At 40.9% G+C, this 14,342-nt stretch overlaps 1 protein-coding gene and 1 pseudogene across 1 annotated transcript; both read right to left on the reverse strand.

The window, feature by feature from the left end:
* Positions 1-115: 115 nt before the first annotated feature.
* Positions 116-1,020, reverse strand: LOC138785667 (olfactory receptor 1E5-like; annotated as a pseudogene).
* A 6,529-nt stretch (positions 1,021-7,549) lies between these two features.
* LOC138785674 (olfactory receptor 5P55-like) lies at positions 7,550-11,851 on the reverse strand. The gene is made up of 2 exons (XM_069961860.1): positions 11,837-11,851; positions 7,550-8,479 (listed from the first exon to the last, which is right to left on the reverse strand). Exons 1-2 carry the CDS (start codon positions 11,849-11,851, stop codon positions 7,550-7,552), a joined length of 945 nt encoding a protein of 314 aa, XP_069817961.1.
* Positions 11,852-14,342: the final 2,491 nt, after the last annotated feature.

Raw genomic sequence — 14,342 nt, forward strand, 5'->3', positions numbered from 1 at the left:
ATTGAAGTTAAACATAAATATTCAGATTCTGTTCCTACAGGGATATTTACTTTATATGCCCAGCTCATTGTCTTACAGTCATAAAGATGCACTAAGATCTACAGGACATATACCTCTACTGTATTGTCTTTACAGAAGACTTTATTATATCATTTTTAAGAAAGTTGAAAAAAATACATAATTTTTTATTAGTTTCCTGTATGGCTTTCCTGATATCTTTATTCCTCAAACTGTATATCATGGGGTTGATTAGTGGGGTGTACACAGTATACAACAGGGATAGGATCTTACTGATGATTAATGTTTCTCCTCTTGTTGGAAAAACATACACACTGAACATTGTCCAGTAGAATATGGAGACCACAATGAGGTGGGAGCTACAGGTGGAGAAGGCTTTCTGTCTACCAGTACTGGTGGGTATACGTAAAATGGTGCCGATGACTTTTCCATAGGAGGCTATGATAATACAGCTTGGAACGATTACTGAGGGTATGCTTAGCAAATAAATCTCTATCTGGACCATGGAGGTGTCTGAACAAGCATTTTCTAGCAGAGGAACATAATCACAGAAGAAATGGTCGATAACATAGGGTTCACAAAATTTTAGCATTGCCGTTGATATGGTATAAACCAACACAAGGGAAAAGCCTAAGACCCAGCAGATACTAGTCAGCTTCACGCAAGATGCACTTGTTATAACTGAGGAGTAATGGAGGGGGTTACAGATGGCCACATATCGGTCATAAGACATGACTGTGAGGAGAAAACACTCAAAGGCTTCAATGGCACCAAAAAAATAAAACTGAGTGATACAATCAATAATCCCCCATTGTTTAGGATGATATGGAGCATCTTGGGAGCGATATCTGAAGTCAACAAGATGTCACTGATGGAGAGTTGTGAGATGAAGAAGTACATTGGGGTGTGGAGGATCTTGCTGGTGGACACCAGGATGATGATCAGGAGGTTCCCGCAAAGTGTTCCACAGTAAATCACCAGGAGGAGACAGAACATGAACATTCTTAAAGTTTGTCCACCTTGAAATCCTAGGAGAATGAAACTAATGCCCACAGTCAGATTGTTCTGTATATATAGACAAAAAAAACCCATATAGAATTAACTTCATGTAGAAGATGACAACAATATAAAATACTTTAAGGCTTTGTTCCTACGACGTACTAAAGATTGAAAACAATGGCCGTTGTTAAACAACAGCCAGAAATAATGATCATGAACAACAATGTACATTATTTTTGATCTTTAGTACATTGTGGGAACCTAGCCTAAGGGCCCTATTCCACCGGACGATTATCGTTTGCATAATCGTTAACGATTAACGATCTCAAACGACCGCTATTGCGAAAGACCTAAAAACTTTCACTCATTTCTATGGAACGATAATCGTTACTTATGATCGTAATTGCGATCGTTTTTCTTCGCTATTTATTCGCTATTGCGTTCGTATCTATTGCAAAAGACCGAACGATGTCTTATTCAATGCGAACGATTTGCGAACGTTTTGCGAACGAGCAACGATAAAAATAGGTCCAGGTCTTATAAAGCGATCAACGATTTCTCGTTCGGTCGTTAATCGTTAACTACATTTCAACCAAACGATTATCGTTTAGATTCGAACGATTTAACGATAATCTGAACGATAATCGTCTGGTGGAATAGGGTCCTAAGAAAGAACTAATTGACATTGTTTTCTCTTCTCCTACTCTTGACAATCAGCTGTAATCTCTGGGAAATTGCTTTGTAAAAATGTCATTCTCCTTTCCTCCTGTGTTTTACTATGCTGTGTATTACATGGTTTTACATTACAGATTATGTACACACTTGTTCCTTCAATGACTTTTCACAAACTACCTGCATAGGGCATTACAAAGGCCTCTACTGTGGGTGAAAGTTAACTTTGGAATGAACAAACTCCTATATATGATGGTGTATATACAGTACTATGCTGGTATACTATATGATACTGTATATATTGTGGCAATTTTATTGATCCCTACTTACATCTGGCATTTCCATGTCAGTCCTGTGGTTATTGTTTACGTGGACCTGGCCCCATCTATCATTTCAGGAAGAGGCGATATAGTCATCAGACACATAAACCATGAAGCATAAAGAGCCTACCTGTATATATACACAAAATCTGTGTGATAGAACTATAAAGAGATTTCCCAGGGGTCTCCTATAGTCTGGTCCATGGAGTATCTTGGTCTTAAGAAGCCAATTAATTCCTCTTAAGAAAATAAAAAAATGACACAAAAAGGATTTCAATTTATACATTTAACCCACAGGAGGTCCCAGTTAGAGATGAGCAACACAAATTGGTTTCATCTCAAAGTTTACAAACTGTTTGAATGTGTGCAAATCCATTTTTTTTCTATTTCTGATGGAATCGTCTAAAGTGGAATCCAACATTTTACAGATTGGAAGAAGGGGGACCATATGACTTATGGCAGTGCCCCGCGAGGCTTCCCAATAAAGCCTGTCAGACAGTCCCTTCTTGTATTACAGCCAGTTATCAGGAAGTATCACATTAGTGATACAGAACACAGATTTTATAGTAGTGTTTTATAGTGAGGAGACATGAAGAGAATAGAAAATGTATAAATTCATTTTAAAGGTATAAGAGATATAAGGGGGAGAATAGTGGCAGCAAACAAGCTGTGAATCACCATCTTTTTCAATAATATATTTACCCTAATGAGGAAAGCTGCCTCATGCGTTTAATATTTTTTTTTACAGAGCTGATATACTTCATCCTTTGTCCAAATGACAATTTTAATCTTGTTGACCTTGCTCACCACCATGATTCTTTATCCTCTTTCCATTTTACAATTTAGAATGTCTTAATGACTGTTTTTCATATAATTGCATGTGCCACTAAAACTGTGTTGTTCTGCATCATGCAAATATTTCTGCAGTTCCATTAAACTTCAGTCTGTGTTGATACATGGACCAGCCATGAACACCAAGAACTGTGCATGTGTTTCATGGTCCTCTTGCTGAATATTTTTCATGGAGAATTAGTTAGAATGTTCAATCCACGGTGGGGGGAGATGAAAAATGTCCCCTCAGACCCCAGATCAGCCCCCCGATCAGACCCCAGATCACCGTACCCGGGCGGCCATCAGATCCAAGATGGCCGCCCCCATCCCTGCAAACAAACGATGTTTGTTCGCAGGGATGGAAATAAAATAATGATCAAAGCCCCATGCTCTCTGCCACCGGAGGTAGTGGAGAGCACGGGGCAGTGATCGGGGACCCCCCCGTGTGGTCCCGGAGCAGGCGATTGGCGGTATATACTATATACCGCCGATCGCCTGTTCCCAGTGCTGCCGGCACTTTTTATCCCCTGTCACCATAAATCATTGGTGACAGAGGATAAAAAGTGTTACAGTGTCGCCCCCCAAGTCGCCCCCACCCCCCCTGTCACCCCCGTCCCCCAGTCACCCCCCCTTCCCCATATACGTTACCTCATCCTGGAGTTCCTTCCTCCTCGACGTCCTGGCTGGTTGTGAAGTGCGCATGCGCTTCACAACCAGCCAACTCTGAAAATTTAAAGTGACAGAGACCAATTTGGTCTCTGTCACTGAACTATGATTACTGTAATAGAAAATATCACAGTAATCATAGTAATACAGTGAAACAAATGTGTAAAAGTACAAAAAGTGACAAACACACAAAAAAATAAAACACACACTTTTTTTTATTATAGTAATAACTGAAGTTTACTCCCAAATTACCCCTAACCCCCCAGATTACCCATAACCGCTCCAGGTTGCCTGTAACCGCCACACGTTGACTGTAACCACTGCACACTGCCTCTAACCACCCCACGTCACCTCTAACCACCGCATGTCGCCTCTAACCACCGCACACTGCCTCTGACCACCGCACGTCGCCTCTGACCACCGCACGGCGCCTCTGACCACCGCACGCTGCCTCTGACCACCGCACGCTGCCTCTGACCACCGCACGCTGCCTCTGACCACCGCACACTGCCTCTGACCACTGCACGCTGCCTCTGACAACCGCACGCGGCCTCTGACCACTGCACGCTGCCTCTGACCACCCCACGTTGCCCCTGACCACCCCACGTTGCCCCTGACCACCCCACGTTGCCCGTAACCACCGCACGTTGCCCGTAACCACCGCACGTTGCCCCTAACCACCGCATGTTGCCTCTAACCACCGCACGTTGCCTCTAACCACCCCAAATTGCCAATGAACCCCTCCAGATTGCCCGTAACCACGCCAGATTGCCGTAACCAACCCAAATTACATATAAGCACTTTAGTTTATCCGTAACCAACCCAGATTGTCCGTAACCACCTCACGTTAGCCGTAACCACAGCAGGTTGCCTGTAATCACCTCAAGATTACCCGTAAACAACACCAGGTTGCCCATCACCACCCCAGGTTGCCCGTGACCACCCCAGGTTGCCCGTAAACCACCCCGCATTACCTGTAATCTCATTTTTTTATTGTATTTTAGTAACTGCGCTGTTCTAATAACCATTACTAGCTGCGGTTTTGCTCCAGCAAATTGGCGCTCCCTTCCTTCTGAGCCCTGCTGTGTGCCCATACAGCGGTTTATGCCCACATATGGGGTACTGTTCTACTCAGGAGAACCTGTGTTACATTTTTTGGGGCGAATTTTTTCTCTTATTCTTCATGAAATTTAGAAATTTTAAACTAAACCAACATATTATTGGAAAAATTCGAGTTTTTCATTTTTAATGGCCAATTTTGAATACTTTCCTCTAATACTTGTGGGGTCAAAATGCTCACCACACCCCAAGATGAATTCTCTGAAGGGTGCACTTTCTAAAATGGGGGGACTTATGTTTTTTTTTTTACTCCGCTTGCGCTACAGGGATGCTGCAAACGCACCTGGCGCTTAGAAACTTCTTCAGCAAAATCTGCACTGAAAATGCTAATTGCCGCTTCCTTCCTTCTGAGCCCTCCTGTGTGCCCATAGAGTGGATTATGCCCACATATGGGGTACCGTTCTACTCAGGAGAACCTGCTTTACAGATTTTGGGGTGAATTTTCTCCCCTGTTCCTCGTGAAATTGAGAAATTTCAAACTAAACCAACATATTATTGGAAAAATTCGAGTTTTTCATTTGTACTGTCTACTTTTGAATACTTTCCTCTAATACCTGTGGGGTCAAAATGCTCACCACACCCCAAGATGAATTCTCTGAGGGGTGCACTTTCCAAAATGGGGTGCCTTATGGTAATACTTTACTCCGCTGACACTACAGGGGCTCTGCAAACACACCTGGCGCTCAGAAACTTCTTCAGCAAAATCTGCACTGAAAATGCTAATTGGCGCTTCCTTCCTTCTGAGCCCTCCTGTGTGCCCATACAATGGTTTATGCCCACATATGGGGTACCATTCTACTCAGGAGAACCTGCTTTACAGATTGTGGGGTGAATGTTCTCTCCTGTTCCTCGTGAAATTTAGAAATTTCTGACTAAGCAAACATATTATTGGAAAAATTAGAGTTTTTCATTTTTACTCTCTACTTTTGAATACTTTCCTCTAATACCTGTGAGGTCAAAATGCTCACCACACCCCAAAATGAATTCTTTGAGGGGTGTACTTTCCAAAATGGAGTGACTTCTGGTGAGATTTTACTCCGCTAGCACTACAGGGGCTCTGCAAACGCACCTGGCGCTCAGAAACTTCTTCAGCAAAATCTGCACTGAAAATGCTAATAGGCGCTCCTTCCCTACTGAGCCCGGCTGTGTGCCCATGCAGTGATTTATGCCCATGTATGGGGTACCGTTCTACTCAGGAGAACCTGCGTTACAGATTTTGGGGTACTTTTTTTCTCCTGTTCCTTGTGAAATTGAGAAATTTCAAACTAAACTAACATATTATTAGAAAAATTCAGGTTTTTCATATTAACTGTCTAATTCTGAATACTTTCCTCTAATACCTGTGGGGTCAAAATGGTCACCACACACCAAGATGTATTCTTCGAGCGGTGTACTTTCGAAAATGGGGTGACTTATGGGGGGGGTTTCTCTCTGCTGACACTACAGGGGCTCTGCAAACACACCTGGCGCTCGGAAACTTCTTCAGCAAAATCTACATTAAAAAAGCTAATTGGCGCTCCCTTCCTTCTGAGACCGGCTGTGTGCCCATACGGTGGTTTACGCCCACATATGGGGTACTGTTGTACTCAAGAGAACCTGCGTTACAAATTTTGGGGTGGTTTTTTTCTCATGTTCCTTTTGAAAATTAGAAACTTTAATCTAAACGTATATATTATTGGAAAATTTAAATTTTCCATTTTTTTACGGCCTAATGGTGAACACTTTCCTCCAGCCCCTGTAGGGTTAAAATGCTCATTATACCCCTAGATTAATTCTTTAAGGTGTCTAGTTTCCAAAATGGGGTCACTTATGGGGGTTTCCAGTATACAAGCCTCCTAAATCCATTTAAAAAAAGAACTGGTCCCTAAAAAAAAATCCATTTTGGAAATTTCATGAAAATTAGATATATTTCTAATAAATTTCTAAGCCCCGTAACACCTTAAAAAAGTAAAATATGTTTACCAAATTATGCCAGAATAAAGAAGACATATTGATAATGCGATTTAGTAACTAATTTATGTGCTATGACTTCCTTTTTTAAGAAGCAGAGAATTTCAAAGTTCATAAAATGCAAATTTTTCTAATTTTTCATGATATTTTGATGTTTTTCACAAAAAACACACAAAGTAGTGACCAAATTTTGCCACTAACATAAAGTGCCATATGTGACGAAAAAACAATCTCAGAATCGCTAGCATACGTTAAAGCATCACTGAGCTATAAGCGCATAAAGTGAGACAGGTCAGATTTAAAAAAATTAGCTTGGTCATTAAGGCCAAAACAGGCTTTAGAGGCAAGGGGTTAAGGAGTTACACTGCTGCCAGTTCTGATCCGCAGGTGATTCTGTTTTTCTGTTCGGAACCAGGAGCCTTGTCCAATAGGGGGCTGGAACTGTCTCCTTGTTCCTTATAAGTATTTGGCTAAGGCTCATTCTAGTGCTGGATATTGAGCTTGTCTCTGCCTGGTTCTGTTTCTCTTGATCTATTTATTCTGACCCCTTTGCCTGTATTTCTGACCATTCCTGCTAGCTGCCTGCCCCTGACCATACTGCTTGTTTATTGACCTTGCTTTTGGATTGTGATTTTGTACTGTGCTGCCCGATTGTTGTGACCCGGACTGTGGACTACTCTCTATTGTGTTTTGTCTGTCTGTCTTGTCTTTGTGTCCCACCTAGCCAGTGCAGGGACCGCCGCCAAGTTGCCCGCCGCCATCTTAGGGCGGATTGCGGCAAGCAGGTAGGGACAGTGGGCGGGGTTCAGCGTCAGGGCTCACTGTCTTGGGTTGTCCTGCTGTCCGGTTCCTGACAATTTTCTAATGGATTTACTGTAAAAAGACTAGTGTGATATAGGTAACCAAATCATAGTGATCTGCCTTTAGCTGAACAGTCCCTTCATAGATGTACACCACTGTATGTCATTGACACTTTATATAATTCTACACAAATGAAGTGTTCCCTTTAAGGCTTTCTTAATGTCTTTATTCCTCAGACTGTATATAATGGGGTTGACCAATGGAGTAAACACAGTAAATAGCAGAGAGAGGATTTTACTCATGGTGAGGGTTAGACCTTTTGTTGGGACAACATAGACACTGCCAATAGTTGTGTAAAATATAGAGACCACAATGAGGTGGGAGCTACAGGTGGAGAAGGCTTTCTGTCTACTTATATTTGATGGAATTCTTAAAATTGTTAAAATAATATAAGTATAAGACATTATGATAATTAGAGTTGGAATAAACACAATAGGACCACCTAGTAAATAAATCTCTAAGTGGACAATGAAGGCGTCAGAACAGGAAAGCTCTAGTAATGGAACAATGTCACAGTATAAATGGTCAATGACATTTGGGCCACAAAAGTTGAGCTTTGTCATTGATGTGCTGGAAATAAAAGTAGTACAAAATCCAATCAACCATGAAACAGTGGCCAATATCACACAATGTCCACTTGTCATGATGGAGGAGTATCGGAGGGGATTACAGATGGCCACATACCTGTCATAAGACATTACAGCCAGTAGAAGACATTCAAATGTTTCAGAGGTACAGAAGAAATAAAGCTGAGTAATACAACCAATAAAAGTCATGGTCGCCCCATTATTCAATAGCATTTGGAGCATGTTGGGGACAATATTTGTGGTTAACAGGATGTCACTGATGGAGAGTTGTGAGATGAAAAAGTACATTGGGGTGTGGAGGATCTTGCTGGTGGACACCAGGATGATGATCAGGAGGTTCCCACATATTGTCCCCCAATAAACCATCAAGAAAACATAGAACATGCAAATTCTTAAACTTTTGCTGACTTGAAATCCTAAGAGGTAAAACTCAGTGACCGCTGTCAGATTTTCTTTCTGTGTGTAGAACAGAGAGCAGACAAAACAAACAAAAAAGTTATTTTTTTTTTTTCTACACTAAAGCTGTAGAGTGCTATCACATCCATTGGTCTACCATTAGAACCAGTAACCTACACAGCACATGCAGCATTGGGATAAATTACAGCTGAAATTAGTATGTTTATTTCCCATCTAATGGGCAAATGTTTATTCAGACCCCTTTAAATTTTTTACTTTGTTTCATTGCAGAGATTTGGTAAGTTCAAGAAGTTCATTTTTTACCCATTAATGTACACTTTGCACTCCATTTTGACAGAACAAACGTTTGAGTTAGTACAGCCATGATTCTTCGGAGGAATGATGCAACAAGTTCTTTTTACACATGAATTCTGGGATCCTCTGCCATTCTAATGTTGGGTTGGGACTCTAAGACACAGGACAGGTGAGGCCCTGCACTGGCACCCACACCGCTGTCCCTGCCTACTTACCACTATCTGCCCTAGGCTGGCAGCGGATAAACACGGAGACAAAGACAGATTGAACAAACACAATATACTCAAGGTAAACAATCTGGGTCAAGAACTATCTGTCAATGCAGTACAAAATCAGAAGTCGGAGAGAATCGACAAGAAGCCTAAGCCAAAGTCAGAGAAACAAGGAAATTTGTAACCAGGAAATAACATTAGCTTCACTGTTAGGATGTTATTAGGCAGGTGATGAGAATTTCTCCATACATAACGCTTAGAATTAACACCAAAAATTTCAATATTCATCTCATCAGACCAATCTTATTTCTCATACTCTGGGAGTCCTTCTTGTAAGCGGGCTTTCATATTTCTTGCACTGAGGAGAAGCTTCTGTCGGCACACTCTGCCATAAAGCCCCGACTGGAGGTGGGTTGCAGTGAAAGTTGACTTTATGGAACTTTCTCCCATCTCCCTACTGCATCTCTGGAGCTCTGCCACAGTGATCTTAGGGTTCATCTTCTCATCAAGGTAAAGATGAATGTGGTTAAAGAGAACCAATCACGGAAGATTTTTTTTTTTTTTTATTCCTTAATTCTATTTAAATTACTTTTTTATTAATATTTGTAAATAGAATTAAGGAATTTTCTGTCCGCGTTTTTAATTTATTCATGTCTCTCTTCACTGTCACGCGCCGGCTCTTTTCAAAAGAGTCGGCGCGTGACAGGAAGCTCCCGGCATGCAGAGCGGCAGGAAGAGCTCCCATGAGCCTTTGCCCGCCGCTCTGTAAATACACAGCGATCTCGCGCTATACAGCGCGAGATCGCTGTGTATATCTGTCCTAATTAAACCTATTAGTTTTCTCATGAAGATACAGACTGCATTTGCAGTCTGTATCTTATACTTTACCTAATCCTATGTAGCAGTGTAGTAAGCCGGGCGCCATCTTGATGACTGGAACGCACCGCTGGAACGCAAATGACGTCATCAAGATGGCGCCCGGCATTACTGCACCGCTACATAGGAGTAGGTAAAGTATAAGATACAGACTGCAAAGGCAGTCTGTATCTCCATAAGGTCTACTTATAAAGATACAGACTGCCTTTGCAGTCTGTATCTTATACTTTACCTACTCCTTTGTAGCGGTGCAGTAATGCCGGGCGCCATCTTGATGACGTCATTTGCGTTCCAGCGGTGCGTTCCAGTCATCAAGATGGCGCCCGGCTCACTACACTGCTACATAGGATTAGGTAAAGTATAAGATACAGACTGCACAGGCAGTCTGTATCTTTATAAGTAGACCTTATGGAGATACAGACTGCCTTTGCAGTCTGTATCTTATACTTTACCTAATCCTGTATAGCGGTGCAGTATTCCCGGGCACCGCCATCTTCATGACGTCAGTTGCGTTCCACTGCTGGAACGCACCGCTGGAACGCAAGTGACGTCATCAAGATGGCGGCGCCCAGCAATACTTTTACTACTATACAGGATTGGGTACAGTATAAGATACAGACTGTAAATGCAGTCTGTATCTTCAGGAATAGACTTAGGGAGAGAGAAACTTTTATTATAGGGACAGTTAATTTTAGGTGATTGGTTCTCTTTAAGTACAGAGAAATCCTGGATTAAAACCTCTGTCCACTAACGTTCACCATCCAACCTGAGTGGCCTGAAGAGGATCTGCAAAGAAGAATGGCAGAGGATCGCTAAATCCATGAGTGAAAAACTTGTTGTATCATTCCCAAGAAGACTTATGGCTTTACTAGCTCAAAAGGGTGCTTATGTTATTGAGATATTTCAGTTTTTCTTGTTTTATAAATTTGCAAAAATATCTACATTTCTGTTTGTTTTTCTGCCAAGATTGGGTGCAAGTTGCAGCGCTGCAGAATCTGTGTGAGCTATACAAATAAAAACTTTATTTTATTTAAAGTGTACAATAATGGTGTGTGTGTGTGTGTGTGTGTGTGCAGAGTATAAAATATTGGCGGGGGGGTTGTGCAGAGTGTACAATAATGGGGGGGGGGGTGCAGAGTGTACAATAATGGGGGGGGTGCAGAGTGTACAATAATGGAAGTGCATAGTGCACATTATTGAGCAAAAAAAAAATGGAACTTACTAAATGGCTGCAATGAAACAAAGAGTGAAAAATTTAACCTTCGTCAGGCTGCATAATTTTACAACTTTAACAGGCTGCAGAGGTACAATTGTACCTTCATATAAATCCACTGTGGGAAGACTTTCTCCTTAACTTGGTTTCAGAAACTAAAGTTCATTCAGCTACAAATGTGCTGTTCTTCCCAGATATTATCAATATTTTGTTCATGTGCATATTTTACCCAGTATATACCAGTATAAATTTACCCAGTATATATATTCAGAACTAGCTAAATATGGCAAAAGATTTTCTGGGCTTGTGACTCGTCAAATGCCTACCCATTACCAGGTCAGCTCTACACTGGGAAACCAACTGATGGTCCTCGATAAGTAAACATTGGTGAACGAACAGTATTGGACCTAGTGAGCTCGTATAAAGGCTCTGGAAGAAATGTCTCCACCGATAACTTCTCTACAACCATGGAACTAGCTAAGGTATTTAACGCCTGAAACATGACACTAGTTGGTACAGTAAGAAAAAACAAAAGGTTCCTACCTAGCAACATGCAGCCTGCCAAAGAAAGGCCTGTAAACTCGACAAATTTTGCCTACAATCATGATGCAACAGTCTGTTCATATGTACCAAAGAATAACAAATCAGTCATGCTTCTATCATCTATACACATGACGGGAGAAGTTGAAGAGACACTATCAGCCAAGCCAGAGATAATAAAATACTACAACTAAACAAAAGGCGGAGTTGATGTTATGGATAAAACGTTGGGAGAGTACACTGTGAAACGACGAACATTACCTTGGCCTCTGGCATTTTTCTACAATATGATTGACGTCACTGGGTTAGCATCCTACATCGTCTACAGAGAACACAATCCAAGCTTCAGGACAAAGGATCAACGAAGAAAGTTCCTGAAAGATCTTGCAAATCAGCAGTGTATGCCTGCAATTGAAGATCGTAGAACAAAACGAATGATGAAGAAACCATTTTCTTCGAGGTGCAGTAAAATTGGTGCTTGGACGATGCATTGTGGTAGCATCGCAAGCAGCAGCTGGCCTCCAAATACCTCATGGTAGTCGTGGACCCTCCCCTGTTGTTGGTAGTTGCTATGTCTGCTGAGACCTGAGGCGAAAACTACGTAAGATTAGAAAGTCTTGTGTGGTTTGTGTGAAACCCATTTGCAATGAACACTCGGTAGCAAAGACAACATGCATTACTTGCGAAGAAAATCAATTAAAAAAAGTTTCTTACATTTTCTTTTATAATTTAAATGAACAGTTTTTTTAACTTGTTTATAATAATGAAATAGCATTATCATTTAAAAAAATATATATTCTTTTTTCCTTGCATTATCTTCATTCAAAATATATGGGGGTACATTTGTACCTATGCAGCTTGTTATGGATGCAAAAGTATCTCGACCCCTTATCTCGGAAGGGGGTGGAGATATTTTATTGAAATTTGGCCAATATATTCTGGACCGAAACTTGTCCAGAAATTTCAGTCCTCTAAAAAAATTATTGCAATTTTAAAACGGAATAGGTACAATTGTACCTTGTCAGCCGGATGAAGGTTAAAGAGGTAAGAAAACCTTCCTTACCCATTGTATTACCTTGGTTTAGCCAAAGTGTACCTGATATTTGTGCTGTGGTGTTTTGCCTTTTGCTGTGACTGACATTAAAATTTATAGCTATTTGTCGCTTAGCACAAACACTTTTAGAAAGGTTAGTAAGTTAAAAAGGTTGAAAAAAGACAATGAAGTCCAACAAGTTCAACGTACAGAAACCCTACTGTGTTGATCCAGAGAAAGGCAAAAACCCTAGGTAGATAATTGTTAATTGTTTTTTTTTTTCCCTTCCTAAAATTGCAATCAGAATAATCCCTGGATGAAAGAATCACCAGAAATCTAATGCCCATAACTTGTAATATTATATTTTTCAAGAAAAAAAACATCATTTCATATTGATTAGTGTTGTCATGTCCACAACTGATGTGCTGGGGAAACAAGTCTGATCCATGTGGGCCACACTGCACAGCTTTCAGATGATAGAGCCAGAGTCCTAGTTCTACATGCCGAAGGACACCGTCAGACATATTGTGCAGTCTATACCTGAATGGATGAAATGTGGCAAAAGGGAGACCCCAAACAGTATAAGGCAGATGGTTCTAATGTCATGACTGATCCATATATAAAGATAATCAAATACAATGATGTTCATATGTTATTCTTTACAGCATCCTAGAGTTTCCTCAGATCATCAGGAGTTTAATACATTTAATCATTTTATCATAAGATTCTTAAACTTGAATGAATCCATAGTTAAAACATTAGAACATTGAACACATTTTGTCCATATAAATAATCTCAGACATATATAAGTGATATGTATACAATGGTGTACCCCACATTACTCACACCAGATAGCTGCTCAGTCTCTGCATTCATCTTCACGTTCTTGTTCCTTGGATTTTCCTTCAGTTCTGTCCTCAAGATAAACAGAGGTGATGGGTGACAATGATACACAGCGGCTGCGTCAGCTTCTATGACCACCAGACCCCTGAATGTGAGACATTACCTGCCGATATTTATCTACAAGATGAAGACAAGGGAGCAGGTAGAAGAACTCCCCGGAGATATCTCTGCTCCTGTCTGATCAGTCTCCAGTGTGACGGTCAGCGGAGGATTATAGAAAAATATTATTTCACGTCAATTCTAAATTATATATATATTACAAACTTTAGTTATACAGAACATCATTGTGGAGGCGAAAGAATGAAAAGGGTTGTCCAGGCCTATAAAACATGGTCGCTTTCAAAGATGCTTCAGCATTTGTATACATTACCTCTGTACCCAGGATGCCAATTTTTTTATTATTTAGAACCTAAAAAAGTTGTTTGTTTTTAAAGATTCCTTGTTGAACTACACATTTTTTTTGTTTTGTTTGGAGCCATGATCATCAGGAGAAAACAGGAAGAGGTGTGGTCAGTATATCAGCATTAGCTATTCACATTATATGTATATGATGGATGATATGGACAGGATTGATCTATGCAGTCTAATTCGTATGTAAAGTATTGGAGAGAGGTGAGGTCAGAGTGTAGCCAATGGACATCTGGCATACCCAACTTGCCCCCCTTGTTCAGACATGTATTTAGAGTTCATGATATACCAGGCACTTTGACTGCTCATTCTCCAAATCGATGTCTCGAGGAACATGGAGGGGTAAGTGTTGGGCTGTATTACCACATTAGCCATAATGTAGGAACTCAGCCATTTCGCACTTACCTGATGCTCCAGCCACCC

The sequence above is a fragment of the Dendropsophus ebraccatus genome, chromosome 1 (assembly GCF_027789765.1).
Source record: "Dendropsophus ebraccatus isolate aDenEbr1 chromosome 1, aDenEbr1.pat, whole genome shotgun sequence".
Taxonomy (NCBI): Eukaryota; Metazoa; Chordata; class Amphibia; order Anura; family Hylidae; genus Dendropsophus; species Dendropsophus ebraccatus.